This window comes from Hyaena hyaena, unplaced genomic scaffold, assembly GCF_003009895.1.
Source record: "Hyaena hyaena isolate Hyena2069 unplaced genomic scaffold, ASM300989v1 scaffold_114, whole genome shotgun sequence".
Taxonomy (NCBI): Eukaryota; Metazoa; Chordata; class Mammalia; order Carnivora; family Hyaenidae; genus Hyaena; species Hyaena hyaena.
The window spans coordinates 1,017,468-1,044,431 of record NW_024080746.1 but is presented as its reverse complement, the minus strand read 5'-3'; the positions used below and the strand labels follow the sequence as shown (position 1 = coordinate 1,044,431).

The 26,964-nt window shown below is 42.6% G+C and overlaps 1 protein-coding gene across 3 annotated transcripts in view; it reads left to right on the top strand.

Annotated features, from left to right (window-relative positions):
* SEPSECS (Sep (O-phosphoserine) tRNA:Sec (selenocysteine) tRNA synthase) overlaps nucleotides 1-10,247 on the top strand; it is a 35,830-nt gene extending 25,583 nt beyond the window's left edge. The window contains exons 9-13 of one of the 3 annotated variants that reach the window (XM_039236668.1): nucleotides 3,551-3,644; nucleotides 5,297-5,387; nucleotides 6,781-6,808; nucleotides 9,418-9,562; nucleotides 10,134-10,247. In XM_039236668.1, coding sequence (XP_039092599.1) covers nucleotides 3,551-3,644; nucleotides 5,297-5,387; nucleotides 6,781-6,808; nucleotides 9,418-9,549 — 345 coding nt within the window. In that variant the 3' untranslated portion in view covers nucleotides 9,550-9,562; nucleotides 10,134-10,247. Of the gene's footprint in view, nucleotides 1-3,550; nucleotides 3,645-5,296; nucleotides 5,388-6,780; nucleotides 7,404-9,417 lie in introns of those variants that run through there. The other 2 variants (XM_039236667.1, XM_039236666.1) reach the window with 2 other exon arrangements.
* Nucleotides 10,248-26,964: the final 16,717 nt, after the last annotated feature.

The window sequence follows — 26,964 nt, the reverse complement described above, 5'->3', positions numbered from 1 at the left end:
CTTCCATTAACATCTTGAACTATGGTGTAAAGTTTTGTATTTTTATTCTAGAAATATAGCTGACATTAGCATTCAGGTATGCAGTTCAGTTTATCTCTTGTGAAGAGTCCTTTAAAATTAAGTTAAATACAGCACAAAAGACATAGAAAATCAATAATATTTCATTTCTTTTAAGTAAGATCTTTCTATATACATTTGCTTTGGGTGCTTATAAATTTCTCCCATTACAGAAGTATTTTATCATAAATGTCAGTTATAGATTTAACTGTGGCAAGAAAATAGTGCGGGTTTTGTAGTACCTTTAATATAGCAGGAAAAAACTGCTTAGCTAAGTAGTAGTGTAGGAAATAGTGGTACAGTCTCCTAAACGATATTTTTTAAATGTAATGATATTAACGGGAGAGCATTGAGGGCCTTAACCTGACAAATATTGTAGGATTCAGTATATTGTGCGTTAAGATATTTGAGCTTCTTTGCTTCTTGGATTACCTATCATAACCCTTTACACAAAGCATTTGCAGATGGATGTGAACTTGACTCTTTTTTGCCTAATTACTCCCATACTAGTTATATGTAAGATTTAGTTACCTTACCATTATGTTTGTAGTCTAAAGATGGTAGCTGTAGTAGGTAAGACTGAATTCTAATGGTATTGGTAACTGATAGAACTGGTTAAAACTGATTTGTTAAAGTATTAGAAATTGAGTATTAGGAGAATCCCAGTTTTTTAATAGCCATGTATGCATCAGTAAGTTTAAAAGCACCCTCTAGGGGTGTTACTAGGGAAACATTTCCTCTTTTTTTGGAAATAGCTAAGTACAAATAAGCACATTTTAATTACTCATCAGGCTTCATAGTTTATAAGTGTGACCACACTGGTGCTTATTGGGGTAGCCATATTAGACAGAATAATATTGTACATTCGGCCTCACCACTGAAATAAGTATTTTTGCTGTGACTCTTAGGGTGGAAAGTGTAGGAGTCCATGAAAGGTATTTCTAGCTATCAGATTTGTTTGTGCTTCTGAGAGGTTGAATTTGAGACTAAGAGAGTTAGACAGATGTAGATTAAGACTTTGGTGTATAATATAGACGATGGAAATTTAATAAATTAAAATGTGACTGCTTTTTTCTTTTTTAAAATAATATTGAGCATTTAAATTAGTGACCTAGTTACTTTATAGCAGGTGAAAATATATAAATGAAATACAGAAATTCTACTGTTCGTTAATACTGGCATAGTATTAAAAGATTAGGAATTGTTCCAGTTGTCAGAAAAACTCTTGATCTTTGCATTCCATTTGATTCTCTTACTGTTTCGTCTTCTGAAGTGAATATCAGAACAGTAGTTTAAGAAGGAGGGACCAGGATGTCTTTATATGTCTAAGAAAAGTTGCCTAAACAGCTCTTTACCGTTTGCAAATGGTGGTAACATTTGCTCCCTTAATTATTTCTCTACACTATTTTTTTAGTGTTTATTTTTGAGACAGAGAGAGACAGAGCATGAGTGGGGGAGGGACAGAGAGGGAGGGAGACCCAGAATCTGAAGCAGGCTCCAGGCTCTGAGCTGTCAGCACAGAGCCCAGTGTGGGGCTCCGACCCACAGACTGCGAGATCATGACGTGAGCCGAAGTTGGACGCTTAACTGACTGAGCTACCCAGGCGCCCCTACGCTATTTTTTCATGAAAGAGAAAGATTTATTACATCTAACAGTAACATTTGCTTGTAGCTTCATTAGATATGACCAGTGTGGATGTTAACTTTTCTAATTTAAAAAAGTCAGCTTATTTTAGTGATCTAAGATTTCACAATTCTAATATGCTGAGAGAATTGATCTTATAAAATAGCCTAAAAATTTAAGAATGACTACTAGTTTAAAATGTTTCAGGTCAGAGTACAAAATATACTGTGTCGACAAGCATAAAAATGTTTGTGGCCTCAAGTGGACTTATTAATAATTTATAAACTTGGTAGGACTTTTCCTCTTCTTAATTTTTACTTAGCAAAAGATGGATTAAGTAGGATCAGACTATCCAGCCCTTACCTTAGAGAAAACTCAAGGAGTTTTTGTGGCCTTCTAAGTAGGAGAAGTATCATTTGTTGGCCTTGGCCCTTTAGGGTATCTGTAGAGTTTCTGTGTTTTGACTGTGGATGGAGGAGCCACAAAGCTCGTCAATGCAAACGAGCTTCTTATTTGGTCAGATTTTTATTTCAACACTTTATAAAGGGTTTACTAGAAGAATATAATTTTAGGTTAGACCATTGCCAATTGAAGATTTATTTATTTTATTAAACTCTTACATACTTTACATTTATAAACTGCTTACATACATGTGCATGTGAAACTGTACTTATAAAATATTTTATTTTCTACTATTAGCTATACATTATTTCCCAGAACAGGACCAAGGATATAATTTTTTATTTTCAGTTGCTATATTCTTTTGAGTTGAGGGAGTTGTTAATTTTGAGTTTGTGCAATTTAAAGGAAATACATTTTAAACTACTTTTTCCTCTGTTACTTACATACTAAAAGTAAGGCACAGTTTTCTTGGTGTTTGGAAAACAGTAGTGAAAAACACAGAGTCCCTGCTTTCAAGTTTTCCCATTCGAGTAGATGGTCACGGGAAGTATTCATTTAAGCTAATAAATGAGGTAATTTCAGATTGCAATAAGTATAGTGAAGAAACCAAAACAGGTAGTGGTTGTAGGAGGGAGACTGGGAGGACTTTAGTAGGCAAATAAGGGAGGGCTTATCAGAAGTTCTGGGAGAAGCACTGTCTTGTGTCTGGGGGAAGCAGGCTGAAGGTCTCCTACTAGAATGAACTTGGCATGCTCAATGGTTGGAAAGAAGGCTGACGTAGCTGTTGGCTATACTAAATGCGGGAATGACGGTTGCTGAGTGGGGCACATTGGCTGGGCTAGATCATTTGGGGCCTTATAGGTGAAGAGTTTCGTTTTTTAGTTCTTACAGAAGGGAATCATTGGGAAGGACATGATCTGATTTATGCGTATGAAAGACTGCTCTGGCCTCTGATTGTAGAGGGACAGGAAAGTTGACAGAGAAATCATTTAGAATCTGCTGCTGTGGTCTAGGGAACTCGTTGATGACTGCTTGGACCAGAGTGGTAGCTCTGGAGGTTCTGAAGAGAGGATGGATTTGTGATAGCTCCATAATAGCCCCAAAGCAGGAAATATGCTGGTCCTTTGCTTTCTTTACCGAAATCCTATGGTTTATGATCATTGTGGCAGCTTTGAAGCTCACTATATTGTATTGGAGTTAAGAAATGGCTCCCAGGGCACAGCGATGAGCTAATTTACAGCACAGACATCACACCAAACAGATTTTGTCGTATTAAATCTGTTGTGTTTCAGTAAGCATTTATTTGATTTTCTTTAAGTGTAACATTTTGGGGATACCTGGCTGGCTCAGTGGGTAGAATGTGCAACTCTTGATCTTGAGGTTGTGACTCTGAGCCCCTCTTGAGTGTGGAGATTACTTAAAAATAAAATCTAAAAAAAAAATAAACGTAACATTTTGTTCTTGCAGGAAATGTTTTCATATTTGTCCAGCCAACTAAAGAAGCTGTCAGAAACCTACAATGAAAGACTGTTGCATACACCTCACAATCCTATATCATTAGGTAATATATTTTTCTTAAGAAAAAAAAAAATCAGTGCTTCATAACCATCCCCAGCAGGACCTGGTATTTCTAGAAAGAGTATGAATTCTTTCTGGTTACAGTGATATTTATAAATTCATTATGTTATTAATTTGTAAATTGAAAAAGTTTAGTTAGCCTTTAGAAATGCTTTAATGTATTCCTGAGATTAAAAACTATAGGCTGGAAAGAATCCATATCAAGATTAGAGTATACAGAAAAAAATACTTTAACTCCTGCTTCTAACCAAAATAATTCAGTCACTAGTAAGAACTCTATAAAATTTTTTAAAAAAATTTTTACCATTTAACAAAACACTAATATTAGAAATTAAATCTATATTGTTTTTAATGCTGTGATTTTAATGCTGTGATTTAATGTTTTTCTAGTGTCTTTATGTTGGACAACTTCGTATTTATGATAATTTCCTTTGTAAAAGGACTATATTTTTGTCATGTAGTACAGAGGCTACTAAACAGGTTAATATGAATGTTGACTTTTATGCATTTAGCTTTTAACTTCATAATTCTCCCTTTTGTGAATATATCTATAGAGTATGTTTCATATTTCATGTGTATCCGAGGAAAATAAGGAAACAATCATTTGTAACTGAAGCCTTTTTCAGGAGTTGGCTTCCATGGAAAACCAATGTATAATAAATTATATATGCTACCAATATATAACACCCACTCAATTTAGTTCTTTGCTGGTTTATATTACAGAATATGATATGGTATGGTTTGAATCCCAATTCTGCTATGTACTAACCTCTCCCCTCCTTTCCCCTATCTATATAAAATAGAGATAGTGATCCCTCACATGCAAAGTTGTTAAAGAATGGTTGAGATTATATTTGTAAAGCATCTAGCCTGGTAAGTCATGTTCTCAGGAAGTGGTCACTAGTTGTAGTGCTGAGAAGATAGTTTACCCACATTAGCCTCAGAAATATTGTTCTCATTTACATATGCAGAAGTTGATCTTATATAGTCTCACACATGTGCTGAAAATACCCCACATTCTCATTTTATAAGTTCTTAAAGCATGGTTGAATTTGAAGAAACGGCCGTATCGATCACATCATTCATTGTTCCATCTATTTAATTGGAAAATTCACTCTTCAGTTCTGATTCTGAGTATGTTAATTTATATTAACAAATTTTTGTCTGGGATGCAAACATGTTCTTACTATAGTTTATTAAGTGCATTAAAGTGAAATCATGCCTCTTGACAATGAATAAAAAGTAGTAGCTCCATGCCAGTTACAGGAAGATAAGAAATATAGGATTCCTTTTGTACGAGGAACTCAAGACTAGTCAGAGTCCTAGAGACAGAAAATAGAGTGGTGGTTGCTGGGGGTCGGTGGGGAGGGGAGGATGGAGACACGGCGTTTCTGCCTTGCAAGATGGGAAGTTACGAGGCTGGATGGTGGTGACGCCTACACGACAGTGTGGGTGTGTTTCATACCACTGAGCTGCACACCTAAAAACGGTTACCACGATAGATTTTATGTTATGTGTATTTTCACGCACACACACGTACGCACATAAGTTAGGTCTCCATCATGAAGTGCTTATTTTTTGAGTGATCTTGTGCTGGTGAACCAAGGTACCTCCGGATCCTTTTTTCTCTTTCAGCTGTGACACTTAAGACACTAGGTGAACACCAAGACAGGGCTGTCACCCAGCTTGGCTCGATGCTGTTTACCAGACAGGTTTCTGGAGCCAGGTGCGTATGTCTGAAGAGGCCGGGCTTCTTTGGCTTTTCCCAGTTGCCTGTGATAAAGTCCCTTTCCTTAACGTAGTCCCCCGTGTGTATATGCTGAGCTACGTCTGAGGTGCCGTCATGAGTGAAAGAATGGAGGGGTGGAACATTTGTAGTGCTGTGAAAGCTCACCTGCGAGAGGCCCCCGCCGGAAACAGCCTCAGGAAGATCGAGGTCTCACCTGTTTGCGTAGAGCTACAGAAATAGTTACACTGCCTGTCTCTACACATTTTTATCTTTATTTTCCTTTGTTGGATAATCTTCAGTGGTGTCACATTAGGGTATTAGAAATAAGTCATCTTCATTACTAAATTTAGATGAAAACATTTTTAAGAAAAGCCCATTTCCTGAACTAAAAAGGTTATGCAATTCTTGTCTAAGTACTACCTTTGAAAAATGTACTTTTTGCTCTTATATATACATGGCTTAAAGATGAATTTCATTTTTCATTTTATATTTGATGAGGTCAGAAAAAAATGACTTGAAAAGAAATACCTTGCCCTAAGTACTCTTCTTTACATGCTTCTATGAAAGAATTTCTCCCTTGACTACCAGAGATTAGAGATTTCACATCAAAGGACAACTTTTTAAAGGAAAAAAAAATCGTAGATTAATTCAGCTTTTACCTTGATGAACTCTGTCTGTACACAACATAGTTTTGACGCATCTAAAATGGTTTACTTGGCCTTGCTTTTAGTGTTGCCACTATTTGTCTTTTTGTTTAGGTTGATAATTGACTTTTTTAAAAAGTACTGGTAGAAATCTGCTTATATCAAGTATGCCAGTGAGATCTAGCTTAAAACATGCACGTGCCGTTGCTGAATGTTACTGATTTCTGACCACCATCCACAATAAGCAGGTAGTTTTTTTCTGGACCTTTGCTTTAGAGCTCTCTATTGCACAGTACAGATCAGATAGCTGTGATTTTAGTTTGTTGATTTTTTTGAGGTGATACATGGCAATTAACCAAAGTGGTTTGACTTAAAAATTTCAGTATTTCATTAAAGTATATATATGTGAAGTCAGATTCCATATTTGGTACCAAAACAGAAATACTTTTCTTTTTTCTCCTTGAGGAAGGTGCAAAGGTTATTGGCAATTCCTAGAGGTTATGGCTCTTTAAAGAAGATAAGTAAATGGTGATCTCTGGGCAGTACTGTCCTATATAAAATAACAATGTATTGTATAATTTTATTTTAAGGCTGCCATGATCTTGTTTTCATAGGCCATGATTATGACTGTTCTTAAACTTGTTAATAAGTAGTTACAAGGGTTAGTAACAGACATCTTTTGTTTATAAGTGATACTCTGTTACTATCACCAGGCATATTAAATTGCTGAATCTTTTCTTTTGCAGGGTTGTGCCTCTTGGGTCTGTGCAAACGGTGAGTGGCTACACTTTCCAAGGCTTTATGTCACATACAAACAATTACCCTTGTGCTTACCTGAATGCTGCAGCAGCCATTGGAATGAAGACACAGGATGTGGACTTGTTCATAAAGAGACTTGACAAGTGTTTAAAGGCAGTAAGGAAAGAACAAAATAAAGAGAGTAATGTAGCTGGAGTTGACAATTACGACAGAACTGAAGATGTGGATATTGAAGAAATGGCTTTAAAACTAGATAATGTGCTTCTTGACACATACCAGAATTCTTCATGACAGGTGAAAGGTTTCTTTTTGATAATTTGAAAGAAGTGTTGAGGCTGCAGTATGAATAAGCAGTTTATAAAGACAAGACTTGAGGTTTTTGAATTGAGAATTTTGTGCCTAATGTTTGGTGGAGGAATAGAATGTGATCTGAGCTAGCCACTGATGACTGTTATGTTTTTTCTTCTTAGACGCCTCAGTCCTTATGATCCTTAACAGATGATACACAATTAACATTTTCCAAATTGTTACAGTATTTGTCAGTTAACCCCTATGATTCAGGTGATTCTTCCTAACATGACAGTAAAATTTATTCTGATTCTTTTTGAAATGTATAAACTGCTTCCTTCTAACCATTCTCTACCCTTCACAGATTAGTTATGTTTCTGGTCACAGAGAATATAGAAAGATCTAATACTACTATTTACAAGATATTGATGTGTGTAAGTCACGGTGTACCTGTGAAATGGACTTTGCCCAGAGAAGCAGAGTCAAGGCGTAAGCTTTAGTTTTCACTTGGTAGCAATGTTTTTCTACTGGGGATGATTTGCTTATGTCTGAGCAACACCTGGGGACATTTTTGGTTGTCACAGCTTGATGAGTGCAGTTAACATCTGGGGGTCGAGGCCAGGGTTATACCATCAACATCATAGTGCAGACAAGACCGCTTCCCCAAACAAAGAATTATCCAGCCCCGAATCTCAGTAATACTGAGGTCGAGAAAGCCTACTCAAAAGTAAAGGAACTCCACAAGTAAAGAAGTTTGCCATAGCAACTTAATTATTCAGCAGTGCTTCAAAGAAGAAAGCTCTATAAATGTTACCAAATTAAACAGTGTTAGACTCCTTTTTTTAAAAAGTGTATTTATTTATTTTGAGAGAGAGAGAAAGCATGAGTAGAGGAGGGGCAGAGAGAGGGAGAGAGAATCCCAAGTTGGCTCTGAGCTGTCAATGCAAAGCCCAACAGGGGCTTGAACCCACAAACTGAGATGATGATCTGAGCCAAGGTCAAGAGCCAGACGCTTAAGCGACTGAGCCACCCGGGCGCCCGTACAGGGTGAGACTCCTAGGCAATAACCGGGGTTGCCAGTTGTGAACATGGGGTTATATGGCACTTGTGCGCCTCTCCGTTTGGGCAGCTGAAACTATTCCACTGTTTTTGTTTTAAGCAGTCTTTGTGTATTGGTTATTTTGTTCCGGTGTTGTGCACAGCCATTGTCAGGAGTAGGTAACCGGGTATTTTTGGACATATTTTTGCTGGGGTGATGAAAATTACGTAGGAGGATAAACAGGTGCGCTCTCCCCTCCCTGCCCACATGCTCACTTTCCAAGTCTGATATTCCAGACTTACTGGCTATAACAGTTACTCGTGTTGCTTAATTTTAAGAACTACGGTCTCAAGGCCTGAGGGATTAGTGAAGCTTCTGCGGACACCACAATGGCGCGGCTGTGTTTCTCAGGACCTGCCCAGTGGAGTATTCCTGGGAGGTGCTCTCGGGGATAAGTGTTCCAGGGGCAGGTGGTCAGGGGGCCTTTGCACACCTGCCTGTCGGCGTATTAAAGGCTCAGAGACTTGCTCAGAAACTGGCTTGAATGTGACCTTATCCAAAGACGGAGCCCCTATTTCCAGTCAGATGCTTACTGACCTTCCCCTGAACATGCTGTTGAAAACACTGCAGTCGAGGATGCTGCCTTTGTTTCTGGGTTGTCTTTTTCTCTGTTGATCTGGTAGAGTGTAAACTGGTAAACACGAGCTCAGACGGATAGCACTCCCATCAGTGTGTACGTGACACTACTACGACACTCACTTCACAGCCTTGGAAGTACTTAATAATTATAAATATTGTAAAGGTTACTTGTAAATTATTGTATCTTTGGGCTTCCAATATTTTAGCTATAGGTCCGATAATACATTTCAGAGGAGTAAGTCCCAGACTAAAAGGTTGTGTGAGGGTTTTCTGGGGTGATTTGGGCCTGAATTGTAGAACCAGTAAAGCTGAAGAGCCCCGGCAGAGCCTCTGGGGTCCACAAGAGGAGGGGAGATGTTGCAATCTAGGTGGGGCAGCGTGGCTTACTGTACACATGAGCCAAGGTCGTTGTAGAGAACGAGGGATCTGTATTGTGTGCTCATCATTTAGCCTGAGAAGGCCAGAGCCGAGAGACCAGCAAATGTTTTCTTGTCTGCAGTGGATCAGCACTTCTTGGGCCTCAGCTGCTGAATAGATAATAATTCTAATTGAAGATAAATTACATGAACCCACATGTGAATGATAGATGTGTTGTAACATTTCACTCCTGGTGCGTAAAATCAGCTGTAGTTTTAATTATCAGTTCTTTTCTTTTCAGAGGTTTTGGAATAACAGTTCTATTCCTGCTGGTTTAACTCTGACCTTGAGGTCCTGGAATTCACAAGAGTTTTTGAAGGGGTGTCATGGGTTTCCTTCACGCCCAGCTGAGCATCATTTTTACTCACTGTAGCCCATTTCCACATATAAGTGTAAAAAAGTATATACGTATAATTATTTATTTTAAATTGCTAGTACCGTTTGGTAAGCCTCATAATTGGCCTCAGTTACCCTTGAACTGTGGCAGAGGGGCCGTCGGCTGATACATTTTCCAATCATGACCAAGATGACCTGTCTTTATGATCCAGCTGCCCTTATTAAGGCTCTCAGGTAGAGTTTTGGAGTTTGGTTCTTAAAGTCACTGGACTGTGGTGGTCTTCCCAGGAAAGAAAATTGAATAACACAAAATATTCTTGAGGTCACTACACAATGTGTTACTTATACGCACAGCAGGGAAAGGTATTTTAAAATTCAGCTCTCAATTTGGCTCTTATATCCTCTGTTGATGAATTCTCGCTCTATCAGGAAATGATATGTGATACCAGACTTAGGAACTAGGTGTTCAACTATAAATCTTTCTGTTTAGCTTTTTGTATTAGTTGAATGAAGTTATAGAATGTGAATTATTGAATACAGTTCTGTTCAGCCAATAGGCACTTGGTATACACAATGGTAAATTTAAATATAAATTAAGTTTTTTCTGGTATTTCTCCCCAGCACCCCATAACAGCTGTCACTGAGGCCTAAGCTCTTGGATGTGATTTTATTTTTAGACTATATACCTATGATAGATGTGAGTAAAACTTAAATAAAGGCAAATGTTTTTAACCAGCAGTCTTACTTTAATCTTGTATCAGTAGCTCATCATGAGAGTCAAATTCTTGTGTTCTTTCATAGAGGAAAATAGCCAGTGTTTGACAGCAACAACAGCAAACTCTGATGAGTATCATTCATACTATGCTTGGGTTTTCTCTTCCCATTTGCTAATTTCTCCCAAGCCCTTCAGTGGTTTTGTTATGTTTTTGCATTCATGAAGCCGACTTTATTTTGCAGCTAAAAAATAAACCAGTTTGTATACACAGAAGTCCGGTCATTTCAGAAGTTTGACACCCTCTGAATAATTTGATAAAAACCATGAATATGGCATTAGCAGTTAAACATTCCTGTAGACAACTTTTCCTTGTGTGTCACATTGTGTTGATTATACGTCTCTTGTGGCCACCGTTGGTGTACAGGTCTGAGACGTGCCCACTGTGTCCTCCGGTGCCTTTCTTCTCGCTTTCCTGCTCCTTGGAGCCATATGGTGTGTAGACACATAAGGTGATGAGCTCAGGGCTACTGAGTATATCCTTATAATATTCCACCTAATATTCAGTTCAGTCTAAGGCCTTGGGCAAAATCTGGAAATGTTAATGCTATCTTGTTTTTATCAAGTGGTGTCAACTTGAACTTTTAGAGAAATGTGAAGAAAAGCTGTGTTTAACTGTGTAAGTGTGAGGGGATTTTACCTGCTGGAAGTGAAGCTGATGTCAGCCTGCTACCCTGTACGTTTTACCAAGAGAAAAAGATGTTTCAAAAAATATTTTTGGTGTAGACTGTTTAAAAATAAAAATGAATTATATAATTTATTACATGAAATAAATTTTTAATAAGTCATTGACAGTGCATTATTTTACCTAATCATTGCTGCAGATAAAATTTGAATGTACACATAACTGATAACAAATTACTTGCTCATTTTTTTTTGATTGGTTCATCAGTATCAGCAAAAAAAGTCATACTTACAATGAGAATCATGGGGGTGGGGCTAGGTTGTTTTTTTTTTTTTTAAAGAGGAAGGAGATGACATTCCAGCCACCTTTTGCAAAGGATTTATTGCCTGTAGAAAGCTAGATGTATAGAAGTACTGAGTCTTTTCTAAAAGAAACACTTTTATTTGAAAATAAATAAAATAGTATTACTGCCTTCTTCAGATTTCATTTTTATTTTATTAAAAAAAATTTTTTTAATGTTTATTTTGAGAGAGAGACAGAGCACAAGCAGGCGAGGAGCGGAGAGAGAGATACAGAATCCGAAGCAGGCTCCAGGCTCTGAGCTGTCTGCACACAGCCCAATGTGGGGCCCAGACCCACTAACTGGGGGATATCATGACCTGAGCCAAAGTCAGACACTGAACCAGCTGAGCCACCCAGGTGCCCCAGATTTCATTTTTAAATTGTGATGTTTGAATTATGCAGGTACTTCTCATTTGATTTGGAGCTGGGTCTCTGCATGGGTACTTCTTGATCATGCGAGCTCACATATTTAATTTCTTAATATCAGTCCTGTCATATGTGAAATGGGTACAGTCTTACAGGATTGAGGATTAAATAAGGCAGTAATATAGGTAAAGATTTAACTCCGTGCCTGAAATAGCACTTTCCATTAATAACTGCTGCAATGCTCGGCATAAAGTCCGTTCTGTACTAGATTTAAATTAAAATATATTTATTTTCTAGTGAATGTATTAGAACTTTTTTTGAGGGAAGAGTCATCAATAAATTTCGTCCATTCTCCAGTATAAATTAAAAAGTATGTAGTTGATTTTTAGATGACCATCTTTTTTTATTTTCAGAGTTTTTCTATTTTGGTTTCTCTGAATTTCTTTTTGTTTTGCATTTATACTTGGGAATTATTTTTAAGAACCGTATTTAAAATGCTTGTACTATTTTATGCACCTGAACTGGGATCACAGCTCAGGAGAGATGTCACAGTAACAATTCATGCCACAGTGACTTCCACATCAGTTGTATTATCTAAAGTCTTTTGGAATAGCCAGCAGCCCCACAGCACAGCAGTTCAGATATTTAGCCCTATTCTTAGATGACTTTTCCACGTTCAGCAGATTGACTGATGAAGGCTCCCAAGTTTACATCTTTAGTAGACCTCTTTCCTCAACTCCACACTCTTATGAAACTGCCTAATCATCTCTTGGATATCTGTTAGACATTCATCTTCCTCATGTCAAGGTGATTTCCTTGATCTTTCCCCCCCCAAAACCTGTTCCACTCACAGCCTTCTCCTCAGTTGAATACACTTCTGCTCTTTCAAGTTCTCAGGCCAAAAAAACCTCTTTCTCACATCCTAGATCTCATCCATCAAGAAGTCATACGGATCTACCTTAAAAAGTTATCCACAATGGAACTGCTGCTCCCCTCCTCCCCGCTACCAGCCGCATCTGAACCATCCATATCTCTTGTCTGGATTAGTGCAGTATTCGCCTTCCTCCCCGTCCTCCTCAGAAGCCTCCCTGCTTTCTATCCACTTTGTAGTCCATTGTGAATACCACATCCAAGGTGATCCTTTTAAGACATGCATCCTATCAGCTATCTGCTGGACTCCTGATCCCATATGACTGAGTATAAGCCAGAGTCCCTGCTGTCCCCAAAGATTCAACAGCATGTGGCCGTTCCACCCCTCCTTCCGTTATCTGACTCATTTCTTCCTACTCTTCACCTTTGCCTCCTTCGCCCCAGCCAAACTGGCCATCTTGCTTTTCCTCAAACACTGCAGGCACCCTCTGCCTTAGAGCCTTGGCCCCATCTACTCCCCCTGCCTGGGAGCACCTCAGCCCAGACGGTTGGCTCAAGGCCTCACCTCCTTCATTTTTTCCATCACAATTTTCCTTTTCAGTGATGTCTACTTGGACTATCCTTTTTAATACTATAGTTCTCTCTCCAACTTTACTAGTGTCTAAAGATTTTCTTAACGTTGAGAGTGAAGCCTCAATTGTGCTGTGTGTAGGACCATCTCCAGGGGTTCTTGTTAAAATGCAGATTTGAAATCAGTAGGTCAGGAGTGAGGCCAGTGTTTCTAGCAAACTCCTAGGCGATACTTTGGGGCAAGAGTCCAGCACACTCGGTAGTTTACGTATTTATTGTGTCCTGCTGTTTGTCTCTCATCCTCTGGCTAGAACATCAGCTCCACTAGAGCACCATCTTTGTTTTGTCCACTCATGTATCCCAAGCACCTAAAAAGTACCTGGAGCATGACAGACACTCAAATGTTTGTCATAGGAATGATTCAGTAGGCACTTCTAAATATTCATATAACTATAGATGCAGTCCCATCAGGTCTGATTGGAACTCTTCTGTGGTTTTCCACGACTGCTCAGACCTTCTTCAAAAAAGGGCTTCCTACCCAGCTGCCGGGAGTGTGCTTAGCTGACAGCCTCCCTGCTGTGAGCTCCTTCAAGATTAAGCTCAAACCTCATGGCTGAGCCAAAGTCACACCCTTTGGGCAAATTCTGAGCAAGGCAGTGGTACAAGGGCCCAGCTTTTCATCTCATGTTAGATTCCTCTAAGAGGCTGTCTTTGCTGCAGAGTCTCCCACAGAGCTGGCTGAATTTTATGGGTCTGCATTGCAGTCTGATGGCTCCCCCGCCCCTGCCTTCTTCCCCCCTGCCTTTGACAGGTATTCCTTCCCATAAGCCTTTTGTACTCTTAAGCAGGAAAGGTTGGTACTTGTCTCAGCCTCTGCTTCCCAGAAAATCTGACTAAGACACCCGTGGCCTATAGGGGGTGCTATACTCCCTTGCCTACCTTTCCAGTCGGCTTCATCTCCCACCCCTCTTCTCCCTTGCTCTAAATAGACCAAACCCTGAGGGCACCCACCTACTACCACGTAAGTAATAACCAATCCATAGTATAATTCCTCGTTAGCCTAATTAATCTTTCATTTGTTGGCCATCACGGATTCTTCTATTATTTTAATCTGGCATCCTTTGTTAGCTGTTTCATAATTTAAGATACTAATTAATGTTTTTGAGCATGCGGCAAGACTTAATAATTTAGCTCAACTTTGATAAGTGGTCCATATTCTGTGAGAGCTGGGAATCATCCAATGACCAACCTCCAGGAAGAGTTTTGCTCAAGGCACAAAGTGACCATGAAGTAATTAAGACGCAGACTTCACCCCGGGCTGAGGGGCCTCACACAAGTCACGTTTGACTGTCTGTAAAATAGAGACAACAAGATCTAAAAGGGTTAATACAGATCCTATTTAATCACATGTGTGAAGTTCCTAGCAGAGAGCCTGATTGATATATGGCAAGGGCTCTGATAGTAGCTATTTTTACATGGTGGTTAGCAAAACCTAGAAGGTATCCTCAATAAAGTAACACCAGAAACCGTCTTTTTAATATGCAGCTGTGCTCATCGGCCTGATCTTTATTAAATCCTTTTAGGTCAGATGGAAAAAAGAACATTGAGACTGGAACTGTATTCAGAGTTCTTGGTTCAAGTGGCCTTTTCCCGCACGGCCCGCTGCCTCCTTCCATGTCCCTTGGCCCTTCCTGACTTGCCACTGTTGATTCATTGCTCTGTCTTACGTCTATTTTCTCCTGTTAAAATGCAGATACACCAAGAAATCAGATAACTGCTATTTATCCTTATCAGCTAGTGGCATCTTAGTGTAGATGAGTTTATCACGGTCCCTAGGAGCAGGTTATTTCAAACAAAAACAAAAAAAATCCTTTTCATTGTAGAAAATTTCAAGCATATGCAAAAGCAAAAAGAACCTTATAATGAAACCTCCTATCCATTGCTCAGCTTCGACACTAACTCAAGTTGTTTGGTCCCCTACACCACCCTATTCTAAATTAAATCTCAGGCATCGGTTCACAGATAGCTCATTTCAATAGGTATCTCCAAAGCAAAGGACTCATTTTTTTTTAAAGTCACAATACCATTACCACACTTAAAAAATTTAATGTGAATACCTTCATATCAAATATGCTGTCAGTGTCCATTTTTCTAATTACCTTTATTTTTTTTTTTTTAAATGGTTGAGTCAGGATGCAAGTAAGTTCGTAGGGGTAGATTTTAGTGGAAAAGGGGGAAGAGGTGAGAAGTAACACGAGGAAATGTGAAAACTTGACCAGCACAGAAAGAGGAGAGGCAAAACACACGAGATGGTGTTTTTCTAACAACTTTTCCACAGACTTAATGACACTGGATTCATGGAGGGTATTCGTGCTCTGCATGGGCTCCTAAAGATGTTGCAGGACATTGGAGAAGTCACGATTTGATCTGCTCCTGGTTTTGCTGGTTAACCTAAGAAATGGACTTCAGTCCGGACTCATATACAATTTCAGTGCCAACCTCCTTCATATAACGCTGTGAATTAGAACCCCAAATTGCATTAGGTCTACAAGTCAGTGGGGGTGATCGTTCTAGCTATAGAGAGGGAACCTTTGTTCTAAACAAATGTTTCGAAGGCTAATCGAGCCATTATGTTGGTTCCAGCCAGCCAGGCTTAATGAGCAGTGGAATCTAGAGCGCCGTCTCAAAGCCAGTGTTCAGAAGAAAAGGGAGGCAGAGAGGCCCCCGGGGATTGATGAGAGCAGTGAGTGTGATTCTCTTGTGGCAAGAGTCAGCCTGATGTGTCTCCTGGATCGCATCAGAAAGACGAAGGAACTCTTAGGAAGTATTTGGAGTTTCTGACCAAATAAAAAGCTGAGAGAAAGCTATTCTGCACTCCCCCCTCCAAAAAATTTGGTCATAGGCAATAGATGGGTCCTTTACAACATAAATGCAGAAAGTACAGTGCGAAAGCTGTCAGGGGGCAAAACAAACAATCAAAACAAAGCAAAGCAAAACAAAGCCAAAACCCCCCCTTGGAGAAGTTAACTGGGAAATGTGTGATCCGAAGGTCCGGGAACACACTGGTCTAATGACCACCCCCCCCCCCCGCAACCCCCTACAGCTTTCCGAAGTAAGAAGACAGGTTCTGAGAATGAGGATCCAAAGTCACACGGCTAATTAAAGTCAGAACTGAGGCTGAAGCCTCCAGTGGACCCACAACAGGACAGGGGCAGGTCTGAAGGAGGTGAAGAAACCCTTTGCAAGATAAAAAGTTGATCCAGAGAACATCTTCACAGCTTTTGGGTGAATTTTCGTTTCCCTGTAAAATACATCTGTTCCTTCGATTTCCCACATGTGCTGTTACCATGTCCAATTTATGCCCTATTTACCATTGCCTGGTGACTCCAACTTTCTGGGGTGATTGTGGGTGTGAGGGAGGTTTTGGTGGTCGGGTGGAGCACTGTGACCCCTGTAACTTTTCTTGAAGGCCAGTAAAAAATATTCTTTAGTTTTAATCTACTAATTGTAAGGAAATGGACCTTTTAACATTAAGAAATAGTGCATTTTTGGTTTGCATTCGTGATCATGCTCTATTACCCATTTATTCCCATCTATGTGCAATAAGAGTATTTTGGGTTGGTTTATAACTTGCTTTATGCTGTTCCTCGGGTAAAAAAGAAAAAAAGAAAAACTCGCAACCAACCAAACTGCTTATATAGCCATCCCCATGGAGCCCAGCACTTCCTAGGCATGAAATTGACTGACGCACACAAAGGCAGCAGGTGCGGGGCCACATGCCACTTGCCGCCTTTTTTTTAGTGTGTGTTTATAATCAGTAAATGGCTGTGGATGTTTAAATGGTTCCCTAATACTGATGGAGAGCGGATGCCATTATAACTTGAACTTGTATTGCCACGCAGATGGTGGAAATAAACATCCAATTCTGCACACAGTTTTGTTTGTCTCTCACTTTTAAAAGATCGGCTGAGTGTCAGGCGCGCACAGTGCCAGCAGGGAGATTCGGGCGGGGGGCATAGGAGAGCAGAGCTACTGTCAGGTTCCAGCCTGGCTTTTGTGCTCAGAGCCAACGGGACAGCAGGTTTCCTGCAAGTGGGAGGGGGCTCACCACAGCCGCGGACCCCACCCCGGATTTTCAGGCAGCAGCAGCTCCAAATATCCCTCTGGACTCAAGATGTGGCTCGTGCCCTCCCTCCTATATCACAAAACTATTCGGACCTAACCATACCTTTTGAGACTCCTGCTGCAGTGTCTTCTCCGCCTTTCATTCCCTCAGATACCTTGGAAAATGGGGTCGATTCAGCACAGTGGCGATGGCACCAGACTCGGTTTCACCCTCCTCGCCTCCACTGCTTGTACCTCGGGTTGCCTCCTTTCTGGGGGGGTCATTGCCTACTTCCTACATTTTCTTCCTTTTGCTCCACACATGGGAGGACCTTGGTAAACATTTGGTGAACAAATGATCAATGAACTCGCTAAACACTATAGACATAACCAATCGGGTTTAAGGTTTGCCTGTTCTAGAAATATTTGTTTTAACAAGTTTGGAATAAAGATAGAAGCGAAGTTCTTGAAATTTTACAAACCAGCATGCAGAAAGAACAGGGCATGTTTGGGGGCAGGGATGTCTTCCTAGCATCTTACGAGCCCCTGAGGAGGAAGCCCACTCCTTGGGAAGAAGGCCCGACCTGACAAGCCCCCCACCCCCACTCCCTGCCGCAACCCAACCCATTTCAGGGCAGAGGCTTAAGGGTGGATTCCACTGTGCAAGGCCAAAGAAACCACTACGTGAGCCAGGGGCCTAGGGTTTATGACAAAGGCCATTTCTAGCAGGTTTGGTCTGTTTTATTAATAAATCATGCAGAAGCAAAATAGAATTCCCCTCCACCCCCTTCCCCTCCACTCACTGGCCTATTTCCCTCATACCCACCTCCTCTTTCTGAATCAAATTATGCAGTAATCCCTCTCGTTTCTATAGAGCGCTTTCCAGGTTGCAAAATGCTTTCATATACACGATCACGTTTTCCTCTTTGGACAGTCTTCGGGGCCGGGCAGCATGTGGCGATGATCCCGAGTTTGCCGTGAAGCCCAAGAGGCATTTGATGACCTAGATTTCTCATCTGGCCTCACTCCGAGGGGTAGGGCCTTTGAAACCTTAGCACACGGGGCTGTGACTCAGGCCTCCGGAGGTTTCTTGGAAACTTTGGAACGAGGGTTTCAAACAGCATCCTGCTTTAGAACAGGGGCAGGCAAACTTTCTTGTCAAGAACCGGGTAGTAAATATTTTAGGCTTTGCAGGCCATACGGCCTCTGCCGCAATTACTCGAAAGCAGCCACAGACAATATGTAAATGATGGGCATGGCCGCCTTCCAGTAACACTTTATTTATGGACACTGGAATTTGAATTTCAGATAATTTTCATGAGTTGTGAAATAGTCGTCGTCTTTTGATTTTTTTTTTTCCAGTCTTTTAAAAGTGTAAGAACTATTCTTAGCTCGTGAGCTGTACGAAAATAAGGAGGCCGGTCGGGGTTTGCTCTGGGCCGTGCTGTGCACGTTTAGATAGAGCTGGTCCTGCCACTTATTAAGTGTGTGATCTGGGGCCGGCGGTCTAGATAAGCCTCAGTGTCCTCAACCACAAGATGGAAAAGGTGATGGCTTCTCCCTGGAGGAGCTGGAGGATGCAATGTAATGACCATGAAGTGCTTGGAACAATGCCTGTCGTAAGTTTCCCCTTGGTACGTGACCCGATGCTACGTCAGGGATGGCTTGTCCTCCCCACATATACATGTCTCTTCCAGACAACCTCAGCCTTTTCCGCACCTGGTGCCAATGAAAAATTGTGCACGGAAGAGAAATCCAGACATGCCCACCGGGCAGAAATCCTTTTTTTTTAAAACCAAAGATACGCTCTTAAAAATCATCTCATCGGTGATAAGAAAGGCTCAAGCTAAATGAGCACAGGCTGCATGTTAGGTCTTCTGACCCGAAATCAGGATAAGGAATTTGTGTTTCCTGGCCTTAGTCTCCTTATCTCTGAAATGGGGGCAATTACACTAGTCTCCCCCTCATAGGAATGAGAAGATAGGAGAAGAGGTGTCCAGTGCATGCCCTGGTGCTGTGCATGGGGTCAGCACCCTTGCAGGGCCGGTGGACTCCCCGTTCTGAACCTCATCAGCGCCCACCTCCAAGCTCAGGTTCTGAGGAGACCAGTGTGGGTGTTGACGAGGCGGCAGCGGAGTAATTGTCTATTAGCCAAATATGCACCTCTCATTCCTGAGGGCTAAGAGGGTGTGAACTTTAGAAAGAGCATTGCAATCCCATCACCCAAAGAACTGAGACCCAGGCCAGGAGACATTGTCTGCGGGGCTCTGGCACCACTGGGGAAGACTGGGATGGAGGCCAGAGGAAGACGCCTGGGAGCACGGAAAGCTGCTGAGGAGCTGAATCCAGGAAAAAGTCCCGAGTCTGTCTGCTCAGCATGTGGGCGGCTGGCCTAGATTTGCCCAAATCTGGCTCCCTGCTCTCCCCTTTCAGAAGCAGATGCTTGTGGCTTGGCACCTGTTTCTGGAATCCTCAGGAGACCAACCTCAGATGATTCTACGCTCTTGAGCCAGGAGGGTGCGGCTCCAGAGGTGAGAGCAGGCCTCTCAGGACCCAAGAGACGAGGTGGAGTGTCTACCCTCTCGGGCCTGAAGTTCTCCTTTGTCAGCTGGAATGTCCCCACCTGCCCAGGCGACCACGGACGCTCCCATTGACCACGCGTAAGGTGACACTGTGCATCCTGCGGTGGTGGATGGTGAGAACCCTCGGTAACCAAGCAGATGAAGTCTTGGGGTGCAGTGCAAGGGATGGAGGTCAGCTCCTGGCCACGCCCACTCCATCAGACAGCCCATCGTTGGTCAGTCACTTCTTCTGTGCCCAGGGCTTGCTCTGGCCGTGATTTGGGGACCCTCCTTATGGGAAGGAGGGGGTATGCCACAGAGCGAATAGTGGCTGCCTCTGCCTTGCCCATCCCTCTTTCCTGAGCCTGCCTCCTACCTTCTGACTCTGACTCAGACAGTAGTCATAGCCTGGTATCTGCAAATTAGAGGTCAACTGGCCTTCAGTTCCATGGAATTCCCTAGGGCAAGCCCACTGGAAAGGGCTACAGCATTCATCTATCTGTCTAAGATTTGCTGAGCGCTGGCTAGAGGCTGCTAGTTTCTTTTCAATGTTTCCACCTCTCCCCTGGAACCCCAGCTTTAACTGGGAATAATGGCACAATTCCAGTGAATTCTATTTCCCAGCATGCTTTGGAGTTAGGTGAAGAAATGTAGAAAGGACAGGTCAATGAGAGGTAAGCTGAGTGATTGTATGAGACTTTTGGGACATTTCCTTAAAAGGGAAGCAATACAGATTCCTGTGCTTCCTTGATCCTAACACAGAATTCAGATGTGATGGCTGGAGCTCAAGCAACTATCTTGAACCACGAAGTGGACACACTAAGCCAGGTGGAGTAGGTAGTTAGGAGTTTGGGCCTCTGATGATGACAGCTTCACAAAACTTGCCCTGGGCTGTACACTTTCAGACATTCTTCATAAAAGGCAGATAAACTGCTACCTTTTAAAACTACTATTGTCATGGGGCACCTGAGGCACCTGGGTGGCTCAGTCGTTTGAACGCCCGATTTCGGCTCAGGTCATGATTTCATGGCTTGTGAGTTTGAGCCCCGCGTCGGGCTCTGTCCTAACAGCTCAGAGCCTGGAGCCTGCTTCAGATTCTGTCTCCCTCTCTCTGCCCCTCCCCCGCTCACACTCTGTCTCTCTCTTTCTCAAAAATAAACACTAAAAAATTTTTAAAATAACAAAACTACCATTGTCATGAATCCATGTGTTATACACAGCCAAACCTACTCTAAACTGATAAAATTCCTGCTATACAGCACACACTCTTCGAGGTGGTGGTGACCCAACAGTGAGAATTGTACACACGGGGCATGCCCTGAACACTCACCCCCTAGTGGAGAAAGAGCTATAAATGAGGAAGCACACTAATTCCAGGAAATAATTGGTGCCAGGAAGTAAAGAGAACAAGGTAATACTGAGTGTGACATGGTTCTCAGTCTGTCACAGGTAGTAACCAATTTAATTTTCACGTCATTTCTGTGAAGTAGGGACATTATTACCCCCATTTTACAGATGGGGAAAACAGAGGCAGAGAAAGATAAAGCTGCCTGTGAAAGGCACACAGCCAGTGAATGGATGAAGCAGCATGTGAATCCTGACTCTCGTCTCTCGAGCCCACACCCTAGCCGTGCACCCGGCTGTCTCCTCACAGACTAGAGCGAGAAAGTATACCTGCCACTCAGCTGGTACTGGGCCCTCAGATTCCCATCCAGTGGTCTCAATGTCAATGTTGTCCCTCCTTGGGCATGGCCTTTTCAGCATGGCAGTTCTGGGGCCTGAGGCTTCTTAAGTGATGCCTGCCCCACCCCCACCCTGCAGAGCCAGCAGCCAGAAAGTACCAGGTGGGATCTGCATGACCTTTCTGATCTGAGTTAATGGTCTCTCTTCCATTGTATTTTATTGAGTCACAAATGCTGGCCCAGATTCAGGAGGAGGGGACACACACCTGCATCTTTCTCTGTAGGAGGGTCAAAGAATCTGTGGACATGTTCTAAACCAGCACCCATATCAATAAGGCATGCACTTAGTAATAGTCAGGGGCCTCTGGAAAGCATGCAGAGTGTGGTTGTGATGGCTGGAACTCAAGCAATCAACGTGGACCACGGAGGCTCCACAGAGAGACACCAGGAGCAAAGAGCACAGCACAGAGAATAGGGGCCATATGTAGTCAGTCTTTCCAGACCCAAGCTAACATGGATGGGAGGCAGCAGAGGCCTTTGTGCTGTCCTGGGCATCAATTCCAGTGCTCAGAGTTAGCTGGGTCCCATCCCTGACCATGATGGGCCTGCGAGCTGCCAACCATTGCACCAGCTGACCTTCTAAGAACTGAGGGGCTGTGCCCTGTGCAGATGTGCCTGGGCTCATGGGGCGTCTGCACTGGGGCAGAGAGGCTATGAGGCCTACCTCCTCCAGGTAGGCAAGGTCACTCACAGATGAGCTGGCGGGAGCATCACTGACTGCTTCCAAACACCGACATCTTGGAAGAAGTGGTTTTGAGATCAACCTCCCCTTATAGGAACTAGCCCCACACCCAGGAGAACCTTCTAAGGAGAGTCCCTGGAGGGCCCCCACAGCTGTAAAATTGCCCAAGGTTTAGGGAGTATGAACCAGTGCAGGAGAAGCTTGGAGACTTGCTCCAAACATTTTCCAAGCCCTCCAGCCCCATCACCCCACCTCCCACATACCACCTAGGCAACTATGGGCTATTGGCTCCAAGAATATCACTGCGTGGTTCATGGAACAGCAAAGGTAGGAATTGTTGCTATTTCCCAAGGTCCTAGGCTTTTTGTATATTATTGTATGTATCTGGTTTAATCTTTGCAGCAATCCTGCAAGAGAAATCATTATTCCTCCTCTAGAGGGGGGGATATTGAACTTCAGAAAGACTAAGTCATGTGCCTAAGGATACAAGGCAAGTGGCAAGGACTGACTGAAAGCCAAACCTGCCTGGCCTTGAATCTCACTATCTTCCCTCTGCCCTGTCCTAACCCCCACCCCTTGAGGAGGTGGAGGAAGTTGAACTTGGACAAGCTTTGTGATCCTTGAGTGATAGCAGATCTGTGTCGGCAGCTGCCACAGTCAGCCAGGTTCAAGGGCAAATCCTAGGGGAGGGAAACATTCTCAATGCTTCCTAGGTCCTGGGAGTTGGGCTGGGGGCTCCCAGGCATTCCACTCAGATACGGCCCAGACCATCTGCAGCTTGGACAGCTGGGCTTGGCATAGCTGGGAAGATGTGTAGAGCTTTTTCCCAGGAAATGTGTTTTATTGTGGAGAGGGGGAGACGGGGAGGAGTCTGGAACTAAAGCAATGATTTGAGTTTCATTGAGAAGACTTCTGTTCCTGCCTCTCATCTTTGGACTGAGCACTGTCTTTTTATACATTGAACGAACAGTCTGTCTTCAATAGGTTCTTCGGAAACCCCACCCCAAAGACACCTTGGCTATGACCTTAGAAAGCAGAGGCAGGGAAAAGGCTCTCTGCCCCAGCACTCTCCTTTCCTGGGAATGAGAAGCGTGAGCAGAGATTGGTGCCTCAGCTTGGCTTTTGTTCCTTTACACAGCCACACTCCATTAACATCATCCCAGACCCGGAACCTGTGAAAATCTAAAGTTAAAAAAAAATCTGACTTGACTTGAACAACGTAGGGCTTCTTTTAGTCTTCATTTATTCCACTTTGTGTGAATATTCATCCATTTTTGCTCCAGAGATAACCGTATGTTTGTGTACAAGATTTTACCCCACATGAACTGTGTCCCACAGTACTCTTTAACATTTATTTTTTCTTCACCTAAGACGGCAGAATCCATGACTTATTATACACGTGGTACAATTAGCCACAGATGAAACCAGAAGTAGTCCTGAGAGTCACAGGTCCAGGGCAAAAGACCAAAAGTGACCGTTTTGGTATGAGCGAGGCAGGTCTCTCAAAGGTGGTCATTGTAGTCAGAGGATGATGGAATCAAGTTCTAGAAAGTAGGCATGTAGCCCCTGGTGTCTGGCTTTCCTTATTTCTGCTCCCATGGCTTCTATGGGTGCACAAGCAAGCAGCTTGGACCTCGGCCTCATCTTTCTTCTTTTACACCTCGGCCTGGGCATTCACTTCTTCCTCCACTGGGCTCTCACGATTTCCAAGAAGATGGCGCTAAGGTGGAGAGGGCCGTCGAATCTTTCTTTAAACCCCCAAATTCTGAACATGGAAAACATCAGGTCTCAAGAGTATCAGAATCAGGCAGAAAAGGAGTCTGATTCGCTAGGCTTCCATAAAGGCGGGACCAATCAGTGATAAAGAATTAGGGGTCTCCATCAGAAAAATGGCTCAACATTATTCTTCTGACCCTTCTCTCCTCTCATTGTCTTCCTTCATCTTTTCTTCCTCTTTTTACCACCCCCACCTTTAAAAAATATCACGTTTCTTCTTTCTCTCCTCTTTCTACTTTTCTATCTTCTTAGTTCTTTGGCTCTTTCTTCCTTCTATGCACACACCAGCACCCACCCACCCACCTATCAGGTCCGTGCTCTGGGCCAGGCCCGTGGTTGGCCGTGCAGGTGACGATGACTGGGTGGGCATGGGCCTGACTTCAGCCAGGAAGCAAAGATGGCGGTGATACGGGAGGAGTATCTCCCCCAGTCTGCGGGGGTGAAGGACAGAGATCATGTGTGAGGCGCACACAGGTTCTTTATATCTTCACAATCCTTCCACCCAAAGTCACCATAAATTAACATGCTAGTATGTTACCTTTTGCGACCCCACCTCCACACCATTCCCCTGGCCTTCCCTTCTGTCAGGGATCTGCGCCCAACCCCCCTCTTCTGTAGACCGTTGTCAGGGCCTTGGGGAAGGCTTCCTGACAGCGGGGGCGTCTAAGTGGAGAGTCAGAGGCTTTCATTAACTGGGATGTCCTAGCAAAGTGCCGCACAGTAGGCTTAAACAACAGAAATGTGTTGTCTCATGGCTCTGGAAGCTGGAAGTCCAAGATCAAGGTGTCGATTGGTACCTTCTGAGGCTGTGAGGGAGAATCTGTTCCATGCCCATCTCCCGGCTTCTAGTGGTTTGCTGGGAACTCTTGGTCTTCCTTGGCTTCTGATACATCGTCCTGATCTCTGTCTTTGTCTTTATGCCTCCTCAAGGCATTTCCCTTATGTGTGTCTGTGCCCAAATCTCTTTGTTATAAGCACACCAATCATACTGGATATGACCTCATCTGAACTAATTACAGCTGCAATGACACTCTTTCCAAATAAGGTTAGTCACCTTCTGAAATACTGGGGATGAGGACTTCAAACATATGAATTTTAGAGGGACACATTTCAACACATAACATTAAGTCTTTCCTTGTGGCTGATGCTTCTGTGGAAGTGACTTCTGTCCCTGCCACCATCTTAGCCTGACCCCATGGCTCCTGAAAAGACTGATGGAGAATGAGGTAGGAGGCAGAAAAGCAGTCTGATTCCCTAGGCTTCCATAAAGGTGGGGCCGATCAGTGATACTGGAGGCATTTAAACAGGCTTTTTATAAACTATTAATCGGATAAAAACATTTTAACATAAAATTAAAAATCCTCTCCCATAATCCTGTCATATCATAAAAAGCTTTTAAAACTGAGTTCAGAAAAAGTGACAAAGAATGGACAGATCAGTATAGCATACTGGATAAGGACATGGGTTTGAATACCAGCCCTGCCATTGTGCTGTGTGACCTTGGAGAAATTACCCACCCTCTCTGTGCTTCAGCTTCCTTGTCTGCATGACAAGGTTTAATAGCTGTAACTTCTTCATTGAGTTTTTGAAAGAATCACTTGCGAGCCTGTGAGGAAAGCCCCTGGGACCAAGCTCTAACACATCGTAGTTTCTTCAGCAGATGCAGCTGTTATTCTAGAAAATGTGAGCATGTGTGGAAGCCCAGAGCAGACCACGATCACACTTAGTTTCCTTGTAGCTTCTTCAGAGAGGCTTACCTTTAAAAAATTGTTCAGGGAGTCAGCAAACTGATTCTCAAGAACAGGGAGATGGTGAAAGCATATGGAGCTACTTTCGAGCCGTTCCCAAGGCTCAGCTAAATTGTACCCCAGGACATTGAAAAACTTGCTGATGTGGCCAGAGAGCTGCTGTCAGAGTCCTATGAGGAATCAAAAGATAGCGGAGTCGTGAGAGAGAGCCAGAGATGGAAAGAGTTTTCCTAGTTCTTTTTGTAAGGAGGAAAGGATAGATTGTAGAAACCCCACGCTTGTGTGATAACGAACCTTTATAAAAATATTTGACGGTTTGGGCATAACTGAATTGAGAGAAAGAAGTGACCTCAGGGGTTCACTGCAAACAAGGCATGCCAGATCCATTTGAACTTTTTTGGGGATGGGGTTAATATGGATCTGGGAAATGCTGAAGATTGGTAGAACTTGATCTTGTAAGATGTTTTTCAGAGACACTAACAGCAGCTTTTTGGACAGGAAGGAGAAATGTGGTCTGGCGATGTAGCACAGAGAGGTCGATTCATGTTTGGTTGTAGCCAAAGAATGTTGAATAATGACCAGTTTGACAGAAAGGCCTTAAGGGCTGAGTCTTGGATGCAAATATCTCTCCATTGCATATTAGAAATAGATACCATGCTCTCCAACACTACTCCCATTATTCTGCCCCCCCCCCCCCCCCACTGAGCACTGTTTTAAAGTTAGTTTGTAGAATCATGTTAAAATAGTAACAACAAGGAGAATAATTTTGCTCTTGCATTTTTTTTTTTCTTAAAATTTCCCCCCCTGGTGAAATGTTTCATTAAAATTCAGTTTGGTAATAATTTCACGTTTCATGTAATACTGAAGTCCCTGCAGCAACTTGCCGCTGAAAAAAGCTAGTCAATAAGCATTTTTTGCTCTTGTTCTTTGGAGAAAAAAAATTGCTTGATACCAACTATGTGCCAGGCACAGCGCTAGGCACAAGACAATCACGGGATCATAAAATCAGAAGGAACCTGGAGTTTCCAGAGTCAGTGGAAAAGGCCTTCCCCTGATAACTTGGAGTTACAGAAGTATTTTAATGACAGCTCATGCTATACAGCCGTCCTCAGAAAGGTTTGCAAGCTTCCTTACCCTTTGTGCTGGGGTTTTACTTTTGAAATAAATGCTGATCTCATGGGAAAGGCCATAAAACCAAAATTGCAGTCCAGGTTTTTTCCATTTTTTGGTTTTTTTTAAAGCAAGAAGAATGTTCAGAAAAGAAATGCTGATTCCATTCGGCCAACTCGCGAAA